This window comes from Chiloscyllium punctatum, chromosome 42 (genome assembly GCF_047496795.1).
Source record: "Chiloscyllium punctatum isolate Juve2018m chromosome 42, sChiPun1.3, whole genome shotgun sequence".
NCBI lineage: Eukaryota > Metazoa > Chordata > Chondrichthyes > Orectolobiformes > Hemiscylliidae > Chiloscyllium > Chiloscyllium punctatum.
In genome coordinates this window covers 44,818,823-44,832,779 of record NC_092780.1, presented here as the reverse complement: position 1 = coordinate 44,832,779, position 13,957 = coordinate 44,818,823, and the positions used below count along the sequence as shown (strand labels likewise).

Here is a 13,957-nt window from a genome sequence, read left to right as displayed (position 1 = left end):
CAACCCTCACCCTTCACCTTCACTCCTTTGTCCTTATCCCCTCACACAACTGACCCTCATTTCTCTTACATTCACTCCCTCTTCCACACGGTCCCAGGTAAAGCATTAATAGATCCAAAGGGAAATCTTGAAAGAGAGGTCTAAGTTTTGGAAGGAAAGAAGCCGTTGAGCTTACTGACTGATTAAACTGTATCATAGTGAAAGAGTCGTAGAGTCGTACAGCGTGGAAACAGACCCCTTGGTTCAACCAGTTGATGCCAATCATGACCCAAAGTAAACTATTTCCACCTGCCTGCTCCAGGCCCATATCCCTTCAAACCTTTCCAATTCATGTATCCATTGTACCTGCATCCACCACTTCCTCAGGAATTTCATTCCACAGGCAAACCACTCTCTTTGTAAAAAAAATTGCCTTATTTCTTTTTTAAAGCTCTCTCTTCTCTCCTGAAAGATGTGTCCTCTATTCTTGAAATTCCCCATCTTCCAGAAAAGACAATTACCATCAACTCTATCTATACCTCTCATTATTTTATAAACTTCTATTAGGTCACCTGTTAACCTCATACGCTCCAGAGAAAAATGTCCCAGCCTCTCCAGCCCTTCTTTATAACTCAAACTTTCTATACTTAACAACATCCTGGTAGATCTCTTCTGAAACCTCTCCAACTTAATAATATCCTTCCTATAACTGGGTGACTAGAATTGGACACAGTACTCTAGAAGAAGCTTCACCAATGCCCTACACAACCTTAACTTCATGTCCCAACTCCCAGTCTCAAAGGACTGAACAATGAAGGCAAGTGTGCTAAATGCCTTTTTAACCACCCTGTCTATACATGATGCAAACTTTAAAGGATTAAGCACCTGCACCCCAGGTCGATCTGTTCTATGGAACTACACTAGGTCTTACCATTAATTGTATAAGCTTTACCCTTGTTTGTTGTAACTAATGCAGTTCCTCACATTTATCCAGATTGAACTCCATCTGCCATTTTTCAACCCATTGACCCATTTGATCACGATCCCTTTTTAATCTTAGAAACCTTCTCTACTGCCACCACTTTTGGGGCCAACCACGAACTTAGTAACCATTCCTCCAATATTCTCATCCAAAAGAGAAGCCAAATAGATGGCTAAGAAAATTTGTCAGCATGCCAAATGTCCTAATCAAGTAAAAAAAAGAGCCAATTCCCAATCACACCCCAATTCAACACAGGAAGAGATCACAGCAGCACTGGCAGTGACAGAACCCATCAACAAGATCACTGCTAGACACAGCGACTAGAACATAAAGTGTGACTAGGAACCTTCACTTGGACAGCATTAAATACACCTTTGAATTGTGTAAATTCTTATGCCTCCTTTTGGTCTAAAATGAGCTCCAGCAAAAAGTAAGAAGGACATCGAGAGGATATAAAGGTCCAGTCAAAATATAATTGTATTCACATCCACCACTACCTCAGGAGTCTTCATCTAATTGCAACTGCAAATACACATGGCTCTTATACAGCTTCAGGAAGGACAGCTCCTCCATTAGCTTTGCATAAAAATCCTCTGTGTGAGGGATTGGGTATTTATCTGGTTATGAGAAGAGGTTTACTGTTTGTTTAAAATCCCCACAAAGGGGAACTGAGTGGTCAGGCTTTACAATCTGTATGACTGATGCTGCCCATTCCACAATCTGCACTGGTTCAAAGTCTGGGAGAAGATTTGTAACTCGGGTGCTCGTTGTTGTGGTTCTGTTCGCCGAGCTGGGAATTTGTGTTGCAGACGTTTCATCCCCTGTCTCGGTGATATCCTCAGTGCTTGGGAGCCTCCTGTGAAGCGCTTCTGTGATCTTTCCTCCGGCATTTATAGTGGTTTGTCTCTGCCGCTTCCGGTTGTCAGTTCCAGCTGTCCGTTGCAGTGGCCAGTATATTGGGTCCAGGTCGATGTGTTTGTTGATTGAATCTGTGGACGAGTGCCATGCCTCTAGGAATTCCCTGGCTGTTCTCTGTTTGGCTAGGCCTATAATAGCAGTGTTGTCCCAGTCGAACTCATGTTGCTTGTCATCTGAGTGTGTGGCTACGAAGGATAGCTGGTTGTGTCGTTTCGTGGCTAGTTGGTGTTCATGGATGCGGATCGTTAGCTGTCTTCCTGTTTGTCCTATGTAGTGTTTTGTGCAGTCCTTGCATGGGATTTTGTACACTACATTGGTTTTGCTCATCGGGTTCTTCGGCCTGGTGAGTTGTTGTCTGAGAGTGGCTGTTGGTTTGTGTGCTGTTATGAGTCATAGTGATCGCAGTAGTCTGGCTGTCAGTTCAGAAACGTTTTTGATGTATGGTAGTGTGGCTAGTCCTTTGGTATGTGGCATGTCCTCATTCTGTTGTCTTTCCCTTAGGCATCTGTTGATGAAATTGCAGGGGTATCTGTTTTTGGCAAATACATTATATAGGTGTTCTTCTTCTTCCTCTTTTTGTAGTTCTGGTGTACTGCAGTGTGTTATGGCCCTTTTGAACAGTGTCTTGATGCAATTTCTTTTGTGTGTGTTGGAGTGGTTGCTTTCATAGTTTAGAATTTGGTCTGTGTGTGTGGCTTTCCTGTATACCTTTGTGGTGAGTTCTCCGTTAATTTCAAAAACCACCAATCAGGAATGGACCCGGACCATAGAACAGGCCGTCACCTTAGGACGGAACAGGACCCCACACCGTAAAAAAACGGCACTAAAAGAAAAAATGGCCAAACTAACACACAACAGAGAGGACACCACAACACACACCCGGGTTAGAAGCCTCTCCCACAGACAGCTCACAGACACGGAAAGAACAATACTGGCCAAGGGACTCAATTACAACCACAGGGATGCCAAGACAGCAGACTTCCTAGCAGCACTAGAATGCACACTCAGGAACAATGGACAGAAGAGACACAACAAACAGTGAGACAAAGTATCGTATCGCTAATAACAAGGGAAAGGCAAACACATAACCTCAACACCAAGGAGAGGGAAGCACTAAAATCACTAAGAAACGATAAGAACATAATCATACTACCAGCAGACAAAGGCAGAATGACGGTCATCCTGGACAAAGCAGATTACATCCAAAAAGCACAACAACTACTTGCAGATACCAACACCTACCAAAAGAGGGAGTTTGACCCCACCCCACAGCTCACTAATAGGATAAACAACACACTGAGGAACCTACAAAAAAAACGGACAGATAACCAGGTTTGACCTACAGGGAATGAAACCTGAAAGCAACAACACCTCCAGATTCTATGGACTACCTAAATGCACAAACCAGACATCCCACTCAGACCCATAGTATCACTACCAGGGACACCATCACACAAACTGGCTAAAGAACTACAGCAGAAACTGAAACACCTGATCAGAGGATCCAGACACTCCATACAATCAACACAGGAATTCTTGGACATCATCAGAAATATACACATAGACAGATACGTGGATGACACCTTTGTAATCACTAAAAACACAGAAATAGAGAACACACATCGGATCATTAACGCCACACTCACAGGAATCCGATTCACAAGAGAGGAAGAAAAGGACGACCAACTCCCATTCCTAGACGTGATGGTACAGAGAACACCGAACGGAGAATTCACCACAAAGGTTTACAGGAAAGCCACACACACAAACCAAGTCTTGAACTACGAAAGCAACCACCCCAACACACATAAAAGAAGTTGCATCAAGACACTGTTCAAAAGGGCCACAACACACTGCAGTACACCAGAACTGCAAAAAGAGGAAGAACACCTATACAATGTATTCGCCAAAAATGGATACCCCCGCAATTTCATCAACAGATGCCTAAGGGAAAGACAACGGAATGAGGACATGCCACAACCCAAAGGACTAGCCACACTACCATACATCAAGAGCATTTCTGAACTGACAGCCAGACTACTGTGACCACTAGGACTCATAACAGCACACAAACCAACAGCCACACTCAGACAACAACGCACCAGGACTAAGGACCCGATACCCAGCATGAGCAAAACCAATATAGTGTACAAAATCCCATGCAAGGACTGCACAATACACTACATAGGACAAACAGGAAGACAGCTAACGATCCGCATCCATGAACACCAACTAGCCATGAACGACACGACCAGCTATCCTTAGTATCCACACACGCAGAGGACAAGCAACATGACTTCGACTGGGACAACACTACTATTATAGGACAAGCCAAACAGAACAGCCAGGGAATTCCTAAAGGCATGGCACTCATCCACAGATTCAATCAATAAGCACATCGACCTGGACCCAATATACCGGCCACTGCAGCGGACAGCTAGAACTGACAACAGGAAGCGGCAGGTACAAATCACTATAAATGCCGGAGGAAACATCACAGAAACGCTTCACAGGAGGCTCCCAAGCACTGAGGATGTCACCTAGACAGGGGACGAAACGTCTACAACACCAATTCCCAGCTCAGCGAACAGAATCTGCACTGGTTTGATCACTCGCTCGCCCTCCAGCATCCTGGTTTCTGGCCCTAATTTTGTCCGCAAGGCAAATGGCGCAGGCTGGGCCTTACAGAATCACTGAACCGCTTCCTGGTCAACATGCAAGGTGGTCTTTGATAGTCCCTAAACCTTCCTGATAAACGTATAGGTATCTAATTAGGACTTCATACAGACAACCATTTTCTAATCGAAATATATTGAGCCAATCATGGTGAATATTTCATGGTGAATGTTGTCCCATCAAGCTAGGACCTGACTCTTTATTACAATCAGTGGGAACTGAAACAGCTGCTTCTCACAAGAGACCAGAACTGAAGTTGTAACCTTAGTCTGTGAAGGTTCCCAGTATAGGTTCTCAGTCTAACTGAGGTCTTGCGCACTCTAAAGGGTTGGAGTCCAGAGTGAATTTTGTTAAAGACTGGTTCTGCGATCACTGAATGGTCGTGGTGGTTTCAACCTCCTGACAACTGGGTCACCATTTAACCAAACGTTTATTTTAGTTGGCTTTGATTTGTTGCTAAGTGATTTAACCAGATTTAGATGGACTTTCCAGGGTGTGCACTCTCCTGGATATTACCTATGAATTCTCTTACTCAATTTGGGTCGAGTGGGACTCTTTTCCTGTCTTGAATCTGCATACGAGCAGCAACCACAATAGCTTGCCAGCTGGGGTCCTGAAGAAAACATTGTCCATTTGGCCAAGGCTTGGCTTTGTTTTAGGGCTTTGCTGATGGGGTAAAATTTTTTGAGAAAGATACACCTTGATGGACTCACCATTTTATGATTAGAATGTGGCTGGCTGAGTGAAATCTCAACTAAATGCGCGGAAAGTTCTCAGACTATCAAAGGAGCCAGGGTCACCTTGCATAGAGTCATACAGCACGGAAACAGACCCTTCAGTCCAACCAGTTCCTGCCGACCATAATCTTAAACTCAACTATTCCCACTTGACCCATATTCCTCAAAACATTTCTTATTCACGTACTTATTTAAATGTCTTTTAAACGTTCTAACTGTAGCCACATTCACCACTTTTTCTGGAAGTTCATTTCACACATGAACCACTCTCTAAATAAATTGCCCCTCATGTCCTTTTTAAATCTTTCTCCTGTCACTTTAAAGATATACCCCCTAGTCTTGAAATCTCCCACCGCAGGGAAAAGATACCTTTAACCTTATCTGACCCCGTCATGATTTTATAAGGTCATCTCTCAACCTCCTAAGCTCCAGTGAAAAAGGACCCTGCCTTTCCAATTTATTTTTATATCCCAAATCCTCCATTGCTGGCAACATCCTGGTAAATCTCTTTAGAACCCTCTCCAGCTTAATACCATCCTTTCAAAAACAGGGCTACCAGAACTGAACAGAATCGAGAGTGTGGTGCTGGAAAAGCACGGCAGGTCGGGCAACATCAAGAATGGATGATGAAGGGCTTATGTCTGAAACATCAATTCTCCAGCTCCTTGGATGCTGCCTGACCGGCTGTGCTTTCTGGAATTCTGTCTTGTTTAATTGTCCGGAATTGTGTAATTTTCTTAGGAGATATGTAATTTTGTTTCCTCGTTGTGAGGTCGGGTCTAGTGCCACCTGTTGGTAGGTGTTGTGCATTGGCTTTCTCTATGTAGTCCCTTCTGTTCAGGATGACTGTGAGCCAACCCTTTCTGCATGTAATATAACAATGTTTTCGTCTTTTTTGAGGTTTTCTAGGGCTTTCTTTTCTTGCGTGTTCAGTTTGTTTCCTTCCCTCTTTTGGCTCAGAGTAGGTGCAACTGTCTGTCTGATCATTTATTGTGTTTCTTCCGTGAGTTTGTTGTCCTTCAATGTGGTTTCTAATGCCACTATGTAGGACAATATAAATACTATGTAGGATAAACAGGAAGCAAGTTAGCCACCAGGATACACGAACACCAGCTAGCCACAAAAAGACACGACCCTTTCTCCCTCGTAGCCCTACACACGGATGAAAAAACCACCAATTCGACTGGGACAACACATCTATCCTGGGACAGGCTAAGCAAAGACATGCCAGAGAATTCCTAGAGGCCTGGCACTCCAACCACAACGCCATAAACAAACACATAGATCTAGATACTAGCTATCAACTCCTCAGAAAACAAACAGGAAATGACATCACCACAAACCCCAGGAGCCCCATCCAAGACAAACATATAAATAGAAAGCAGGAGACAACAGCTTCGCTTCACTTGGAGGTCACCACTGATGATGTTACCTAGCCAGGTAATGAAACGTCTGGATATCAAACCTACAGTTCAGCGAGCAAAGCTACACCCTAAATCTTCTTGCTTACTTCCTCAAAAAGCTCCATCAACCTTGAGACATAATTTTCCTCACATACAGCCATGTTGACTATCCCTAATCATTTCTTGCTTCCCCAAATACATATAAATCCTATCTTTAAGAATCACCTCCAACAACTTACCCACCACCAAAGTTAGACTCACAGATCTATAGTTGCCAGGTTTCTCCTTATATCCCTTCTTAAAGAACATTAGCTTCTCCCCAGTAATTTGGCACCTCACTGTATTTACAGATGGTTTTGTAAGGGTCTTGCAATTTCCTCCCTAATTTCTCACAAAGGCCGAGGATACACTATATTTTCTAAGATCTCCAGCACTTCCTCTTTTGTAATGTGAACTGTTTTCAAAACATCAATATTTATTTATTTGAGTACTCTAGCCTCCACTTCTTTCTCTACTGTAAAAGATGATGCAAAATATTATTTTAATATCTCTTCCATCTACTGAGGTTCAATACAAAGATGACCTCATTGATTTTAAAGAGGTCCCACTCTCTCTCTAGCTGTTCTCTTGCTCTTAATGTACTTGCAGAATCTCTTTGGATTATCCTTAACTTTATTTGCCAAGACTGTCTCACATCCTCTCTTTTCTTCCTGATCGCCCTCCTAATAATCACCAACATTCTTTACACTCTTCAAGAGATTCGTTTTAACACAGCTGTTTATATCTAATATATAATTCTTTTTTATTTTTGACTAGAACCTCAATACCTTGGGTGGCACAGTGGCTCAGTGGTTAGCACTGCTGCCTCACAGTCCCAGGGACCCAGGTTTGATTCCAACCTCAGGTGAATATCTGTTTGGAGTTTGCACATCCTCCCCATGTCTGTGTGCGTATGTTCTGGGGGCTCCGGTTTCCTCCCACAATCCAAAGATGAGCAGGTCAGGTGAATTGACCATGCTAAATTGCCCATAGTATTCAGGGATGTGTAGGTTAGGTGCATTAGTCAGGGGAACTGTAGGGGAATGGGTCTGGGTGGGATACTCTTCAGAGGGTTGGTGTTGGGCCAAATGGCCTGTTCCCACACTGTAGAGATTCTATGATCTTTATTCATCCATTGACCATACTGACCATGAAACAATTCCACGATTCTGGAATCCCGCCCAGTGCCACTTGCCTTATAGACAAAAGTAGAAGCAGAAATCAGGAAGCGGGAAACCAAACAAATCATCAGTTTCAGGAATGAACAGCACTGGCTGTGCTGATGGTGAAGCCCGATGGATTAGTTCGCTACTTATTGGAGTTTAAACAAGTGGGAAACTACTCCCGGCAGCTGGATAAAAACCCACTCTCCTGTGTAGAGGACTTGTACAGAAAGCTGGCATGGGATCAATGCTTCAGGGAGAGAGGCATGAGCCATGTGTACTTACAGTTGTGGTTAAATGAGGATTCCTAGAAGTATGCTTCAACTAATAACCATAAGGATTTGTACCAACATATGGGACTGCCATCTGGGGTACCATCAGCCCTTGCAATTTTTCAGCAGATGGAGACCTTTTTACAAGGTCTACCCCAGGTCACCATTTATCTGAATGACATGCTAATAACAGGGAAGGCTACTAAAGAGAACTTAGACATAGTCATAAGATGTTTCTCTAATGCAGGTGTATGCTTCAGACTGTGTGTTCTGGGCACCCCAAGGTGACATACCCACGCTACAGAGTTGACAAGATTGGGTTACACCCATTGGAAGATAAAGTGAGGGTGACCAAATGAGCACCAATTCCACATATGTACTGGAGCTGAGGATTTCCTTGGTTATGGTAATCACTTATGAAAACTTCATATGTAAACCGGGCCTCCATTCTGGCTCCCTTTACATCTGCTTCTGAAAATGGTCTTGTAGCTAAGATGTAGCCTTTACAGAAGTGAAGAAGTAACTATCATAGTCTAAGGTGCTGGTACACTACGATCCCAAGCGAGATCTGGTGCTGACATGCGATGCCTCCCCGTATGGTATCAGGGTAGTGTTGGCTCACCGGTGGCCCAATGGAGAGGAACATTCAATAGTGTAGGCTTCCTGGACTTTGGCTGATGCAGAGCGCAAAAATGCCCAGATAGCGAAGGAAAGTTTGGCAGTCATCTTTAGCGTGAGGAAGTTCCACCAATACCTTTAGGGATGTAAAATTGTAACAGACCACAAACCCCTGCTCGGGTAACTCAAAGAGGACAAGGCAGTTCTACCCAATGCTTCAGGTTGAATTCAGTTGCGGGGGGTGGCTCTTATTCTAAATGCATACAATTACAAGTTGGATCAATATCTGGGAGGCCAAGGAGCAAAAGCTGATGCCTTGAGCCACCTCTTGTTGGCAGATACTCTACTGGTAGTGCCTCCACTGGGAGAGTCTGTTCTGTTTTAAACTTTCTGGACATCACTGACAATATCCAACTGTGGATACAAACAGATCTGGTCCTGGCAAAACTAAACCAGCTGCTGGTGATGAAGCAAACCAAAGGGCCATCCCAACCAGAACTGAAACCTTTCTGGACCAGATCATGATAGAGGACAATATATTATTATGGGGAGTGAGAGGAATTATCCCAAACAAAGGTCACTGCCAGATAGTGGCTTTATTTTATTTTATTTGTTATAGTCACATGTACCTAAATACAGTGAAAAGCTTTGTTTTGTGAGCAGTGCAGGCAGATCATAGCAAATAAGAGCACAGAGATCAAAGGGTGCTTAGACAGAGTGAGGCATTCAGATTACTAAACAGGAGAGGCACAAAAGCAAGACTGACATTATTTGAAGTTAGAGAATCCATTCATCAATTTAATAATTGCAGGGCAAGAAGCTGTTCCTGAACCTGTTGGTGCGTGTGTTCAAGCTTCTGTATCTCCTGCCTGACGGAAGAGGTTGTAGGAGAATATTATCAGGGTGGGATGGGTCTTTGATGAAGTTGGCAACCCTGAGGTGGGCAAGTCCAGAACTAGAGGGCATAGATTTAGGGTGAGAGAGGAAAGACTTTAAATGGACCTAAGGGGCATCTTTTTCACACAGAGGGTGGTGCGTGTTTGATATGAGCTAGCAAATGAAGTGGTGGGGGCTGGTACAATTACAACATTTAAAAGGCATCTATATTGGCATATGAACAGGAAAGGTTTAGAGGTATATGGGTCAAATGGTGACAAATAGGACAAGATTAAGATTTGTTCAAGAAGGGGAGTAGGGATAACCCTAGTAACTATAGGCCGGTGAGTCTCACTTCTGTTGTGGGCAAAGTCTTAGAGAGAATTGATTTATGAACATCTGGATAGGAATAATGTGATCAAGGATAGTCAGCATGGTTTTGTGAAGGGCAGGTTGTGCCTCACAAACCTTATTGAATTCTTTGAGAAGGTAACTAAGGAGGTGGACGAGGGGAAAGCGGTAGATGTGGTGTATTTTAGTAAGGCATTTGATAGTAAGCTACTGCAAAAAATACGGAGGTATGGCATTGAGGGTGAGTTGGAGGTTTGGATTAGGAATTGGCTGGCTGGAAGAAGACAGAGGGTAGTAGTTGATGGTAAAGGTTCATCTTGGAGTGCAGTTACTCTAGCAGTGTTCCACAAGGATCTGTTTTGGGACCATTGCTGTTTGTCATTTTTATAAATGACCTGGAGGAGGGGTTAGAAGGTTGGGTGAGCAAGTTTGCAGATGATACAAAAGTCGGAGGAGTTGTTGACAGTGAGGAAGGATGTGTCAGGTTACAGCGGGATATAGATAAGCTGCAGAGCTGGGCAGAAAGGTGGCAAATGGAGTTCAATGTAGCTAAGTGTGAGGTGATTCACTTTGGTATGAGTAACAAAAAGATGGGGTACTGGGCTAATGGTCGGATTCTTGGTAGTGTGGATGAGCAGAGGGATCTTGGTGTCCATGTACACAGATCTTTGAAAGTTGCCACCCAGGTAAATAGTGCGGTGAAGAAGGCATATGGCGTACTGGCTTTTATTGGTAGAGGAATTGAGTTCCGGAGTCCTGAGGTCATGTTGCAGTTGTATAAGACTCTGGTGCGGCCGCATCTGGAGTATTGTGTGCAGTTTTGGTCGCCATACTATAGGAAGGATGTGGAGGCACTGGAACGGGTGCAGAGGAGGTTTACCAGGATGTTGCCTGGTACAGTAGGAAGATCGTATGAGGAAAAGCTGAGGCACTTGGGGTTGTTTTCATTGGAGAAAAGAAGGGTTAGGGGTGACTTGATAGAGGTGTACAAGATGATTACGGGTTTAGATAGGGTTGACCGTGAGAACCTTTTTCCACGTATGGAGTCAGCTATTACAAGGGGGCATAGCTTTAAATTAAGGGATGGTAGGTATAGGACAGATTTTAGGGGTAGGTTCTTTACTCAGCGAGTCGTCAGTTCATGGAATGCCCTGCCAGTAGCAGTGGTGGACTCTCCCTCTTTATGGTCATTTAAACAGGCATTGGATAGGCATATGGAGGATAGTGGGCTAGTGTAGGTTAGATGGGCTTGGATCGGTGCAACATCGAGGGCCAAAGGGCCTGTACTGCGCTGTATTCTTCTATGTTCTATGTTCTATTAATTTCGGATTTCTGATTGCTGCAGATGCGTTGAACTGTAGGGTCTGTTTACATACTCTATGCCTATAAGAAGAATACTATTTTAGACCTGGTTAGGCCACAACTGAGGTATTGTGTGCGATTCTGGTTACCACATTATAACACGGATTGGTTGCAGTTGAGGATGCAGAGAATATTTATCAGCATGCTGTGTGGAATGGAGAGTCTGAGTTATCGAGAAGATTGAATAGGATGAGGTTGTTTTCATTGGAGCAACAAGAGTTGATAGAGGTGTATACAATTATGTGAGTAATTAACATGGTCGATAGAAAGATATTTTTTCCATTAGTAGAGTGGTTAATATCCAGAGGATGTGGATTTAAGGTAACAGGCAGAAGGCTAAGAGGAGAGTAGAGAAGAAATTATTTCACTCAGAGAGTGATGGCAGTCTGGTACCCACTGTGTTTTGGGATATGGGCCAAAAACTGGAAAAAGGGATTAGTTAGTCAGATCTTTATTGATTGGTGCAGACACTGAATGGCCTTTATGATGTGAACACCTATAAGACTATGAGGTGGAACTAATGGACAGTAATGTTTTCACCAATTGTGCTGATCTGTCAAACAGTGCAGTTTCCACCGTCATGTTTAATTCACATCTTAATGAAGGAAGGATTGGGCTGGGCTGAGGCTGAAGACACTTCACTTACCCAATGTTGGCTGAAGTTTGTTGTAATGACAGCTGGCCCCAAGGATCGGGCAGGATTCATGCTGCACCCAGTAAATCCAATCTGCAAACAGTGTACAACACAGAGTGAGGGACTACCAGACCTTTGACAGGCCAGAACACAGAGACGTTTTAAGAGAAATCTGTACTATACCAGATCCAGATTGCATTCTTGTGCTAAAGGAGCTGAAATCCTGTGTTTTAAAAGGTTGCTGCAATTAATGGAGCAGAAACTGGAGCCTTGGATAAATGAAAAATTTGTGCATTCGAACGACTCAGGCATTTCCAACAGAGTTTTCATAACTAGGATCATGAGATTCAAAGGCAGACGTATAAAAATCACTCTTCAGGCAGCAAATTGAATGATGAGCCTTAACTCTGGGGAAGCCTGGAATAACACAAGATGAATTATTTAAAGCGAAGAATGCTGATGAGAGATTTGTCAGGTGCACAGTTGTTCCTGGACAGAGCTGTCCTGCAAGGACAGGTGATGTCTAAGGGCCAGCGCCTGAGTAGGGCTAAGGAAGGGTCACTGGACTGAGGTTAACAAACTCAGATTTCACTCTCCAGGTGCTGCCAGACGTGCTGAGCTTCTACAGCAACTTCTGTTTTTGTTTCTGAGTAGGGTTGTGCCTGGCAGGGAAGGGATTGTATCTTGATGCGGCTTTTCTGGTGGTGGGGAAGAACTATGCCTGAGGTTATCAGGGGGTGGTACAGTGGCTGAGCAGTGCTAATCTGGGATGGGGCTCTGGGCAGCGTTGGCTGCGGGAGGGGTTTAAGAACAGCAGAGACAGGATGACATCAATGTCTTCAGCTTCCTCTAAGTCTATATTCTTTGCCTGTGACTCCTTGTGATAAAGTTTCTCATGTCCTTTACCCTAAATCTTAGCCTATCCTTGGAGCTCTGTGCTCTTAGGCCACAAATACTGGAGCCGTCTGCTTCTATCTGTCATTACATATCTATTGCTCAAATTCCCATTCCTCCATAACTATGGAAATGGCCTCAAATTTTCAAACCTTTCCCTGTGTTTATATTTCCGTGTACCAGGTGGTATCCAGGATAATTTGGGAAATACTTCTCCAAAATATTCGTGGCGTAATTAGGTGAGTAGAAAATCACCAGATAGAATCCAATCCAGAGAATTATGAGGCAATGCATTTGGGAAGGAAAGTCAAGACAAAGAAATTCCCAATAAATGGTCAAATTCTGAGAAGGGACTCTAACGAATGGCACAGTGACTCAGTGGCTAGCATTGCTGCCTCACAGCGCCAGGGACCCAGGTTCAATTCCAGCCTCGGGCGACTGTCTATGTGGAGTTTGCACATTCTCCCCATGTCTGTGTGGGTTTCTTCCGGGTGCTCCCATTTCCTCCCACAGTCCAGGTTGTGCAGGTTTGGTGAATTGGCCGTGCTAAACTGCCCAGAGTGTTCAGGGTGTGTAGGTTTGGTGCATTAGTCAGGGATAAATGTAGAGTAATAGGGTAGGGGAATGGGTCTGGGTGGGATGTGGATTTGTTGGGGTAAATGGCCTGTTTCCACACTATAGGGATTCAATGAAGTGTGAGGAGCAGGAAATTCTCATGTGCTGGTCCACAAATCCCTGAGGTTAGCAGGACGGGTCAGTAAGATGACAGGAAGGCACACGGGATGCAAGTTGGACTGGAATTATATAAAAGATGTGTCAGATTGCAGTTGGAGTGCTTTGTTCGGTTCACCATGTCATATGAAGTATGTGATCAGAATGGAGAGAGTATAGAGAAGGCTTGCTAGGATGGTGCCAAGAATAGAGAATTTCAGCAATGACGAAAGAGTGTTCGGTTAGGAATATTTTCTTTGGTATACAGCAGGCTGACGGGAGATTTAATAGAAGTGACATAATTCTGATGGATACAATGGACAGGAAGAAGTTACTTCCCTT

The 13,957-nt window shown here is 43.9% G+C and overlaps 1 protein-coding gene across 2 annotated transcripts in view; it reads right to left on the bottom strand.

Annotated features, from left to right (window-relative positions):
• The window catches only part of LOC140465923 (aquaporin-2-like), a 72,100-nt gene that overhangs the window by 36,104 nt on the left and 22,039 nt on the right, over nt 1-13,957 (bottom strand). For both annotated transcript variants that reach the window (XR_011955189.1, XM_072561880.1), the window contains exon 3: nt 12,023-12,103. Coding sequence is in view for 1 of the 2 variants with exons in the window: in XM_072561880.1 (XP_072417981.1) it covers nt 12,023-12,103 (81 nt within the window). In the remaining variant the exon portion in view is untranslated. The remainder of the gene's footprint in view (nt 1-12,022; nt 12,104-13,957) is intronic.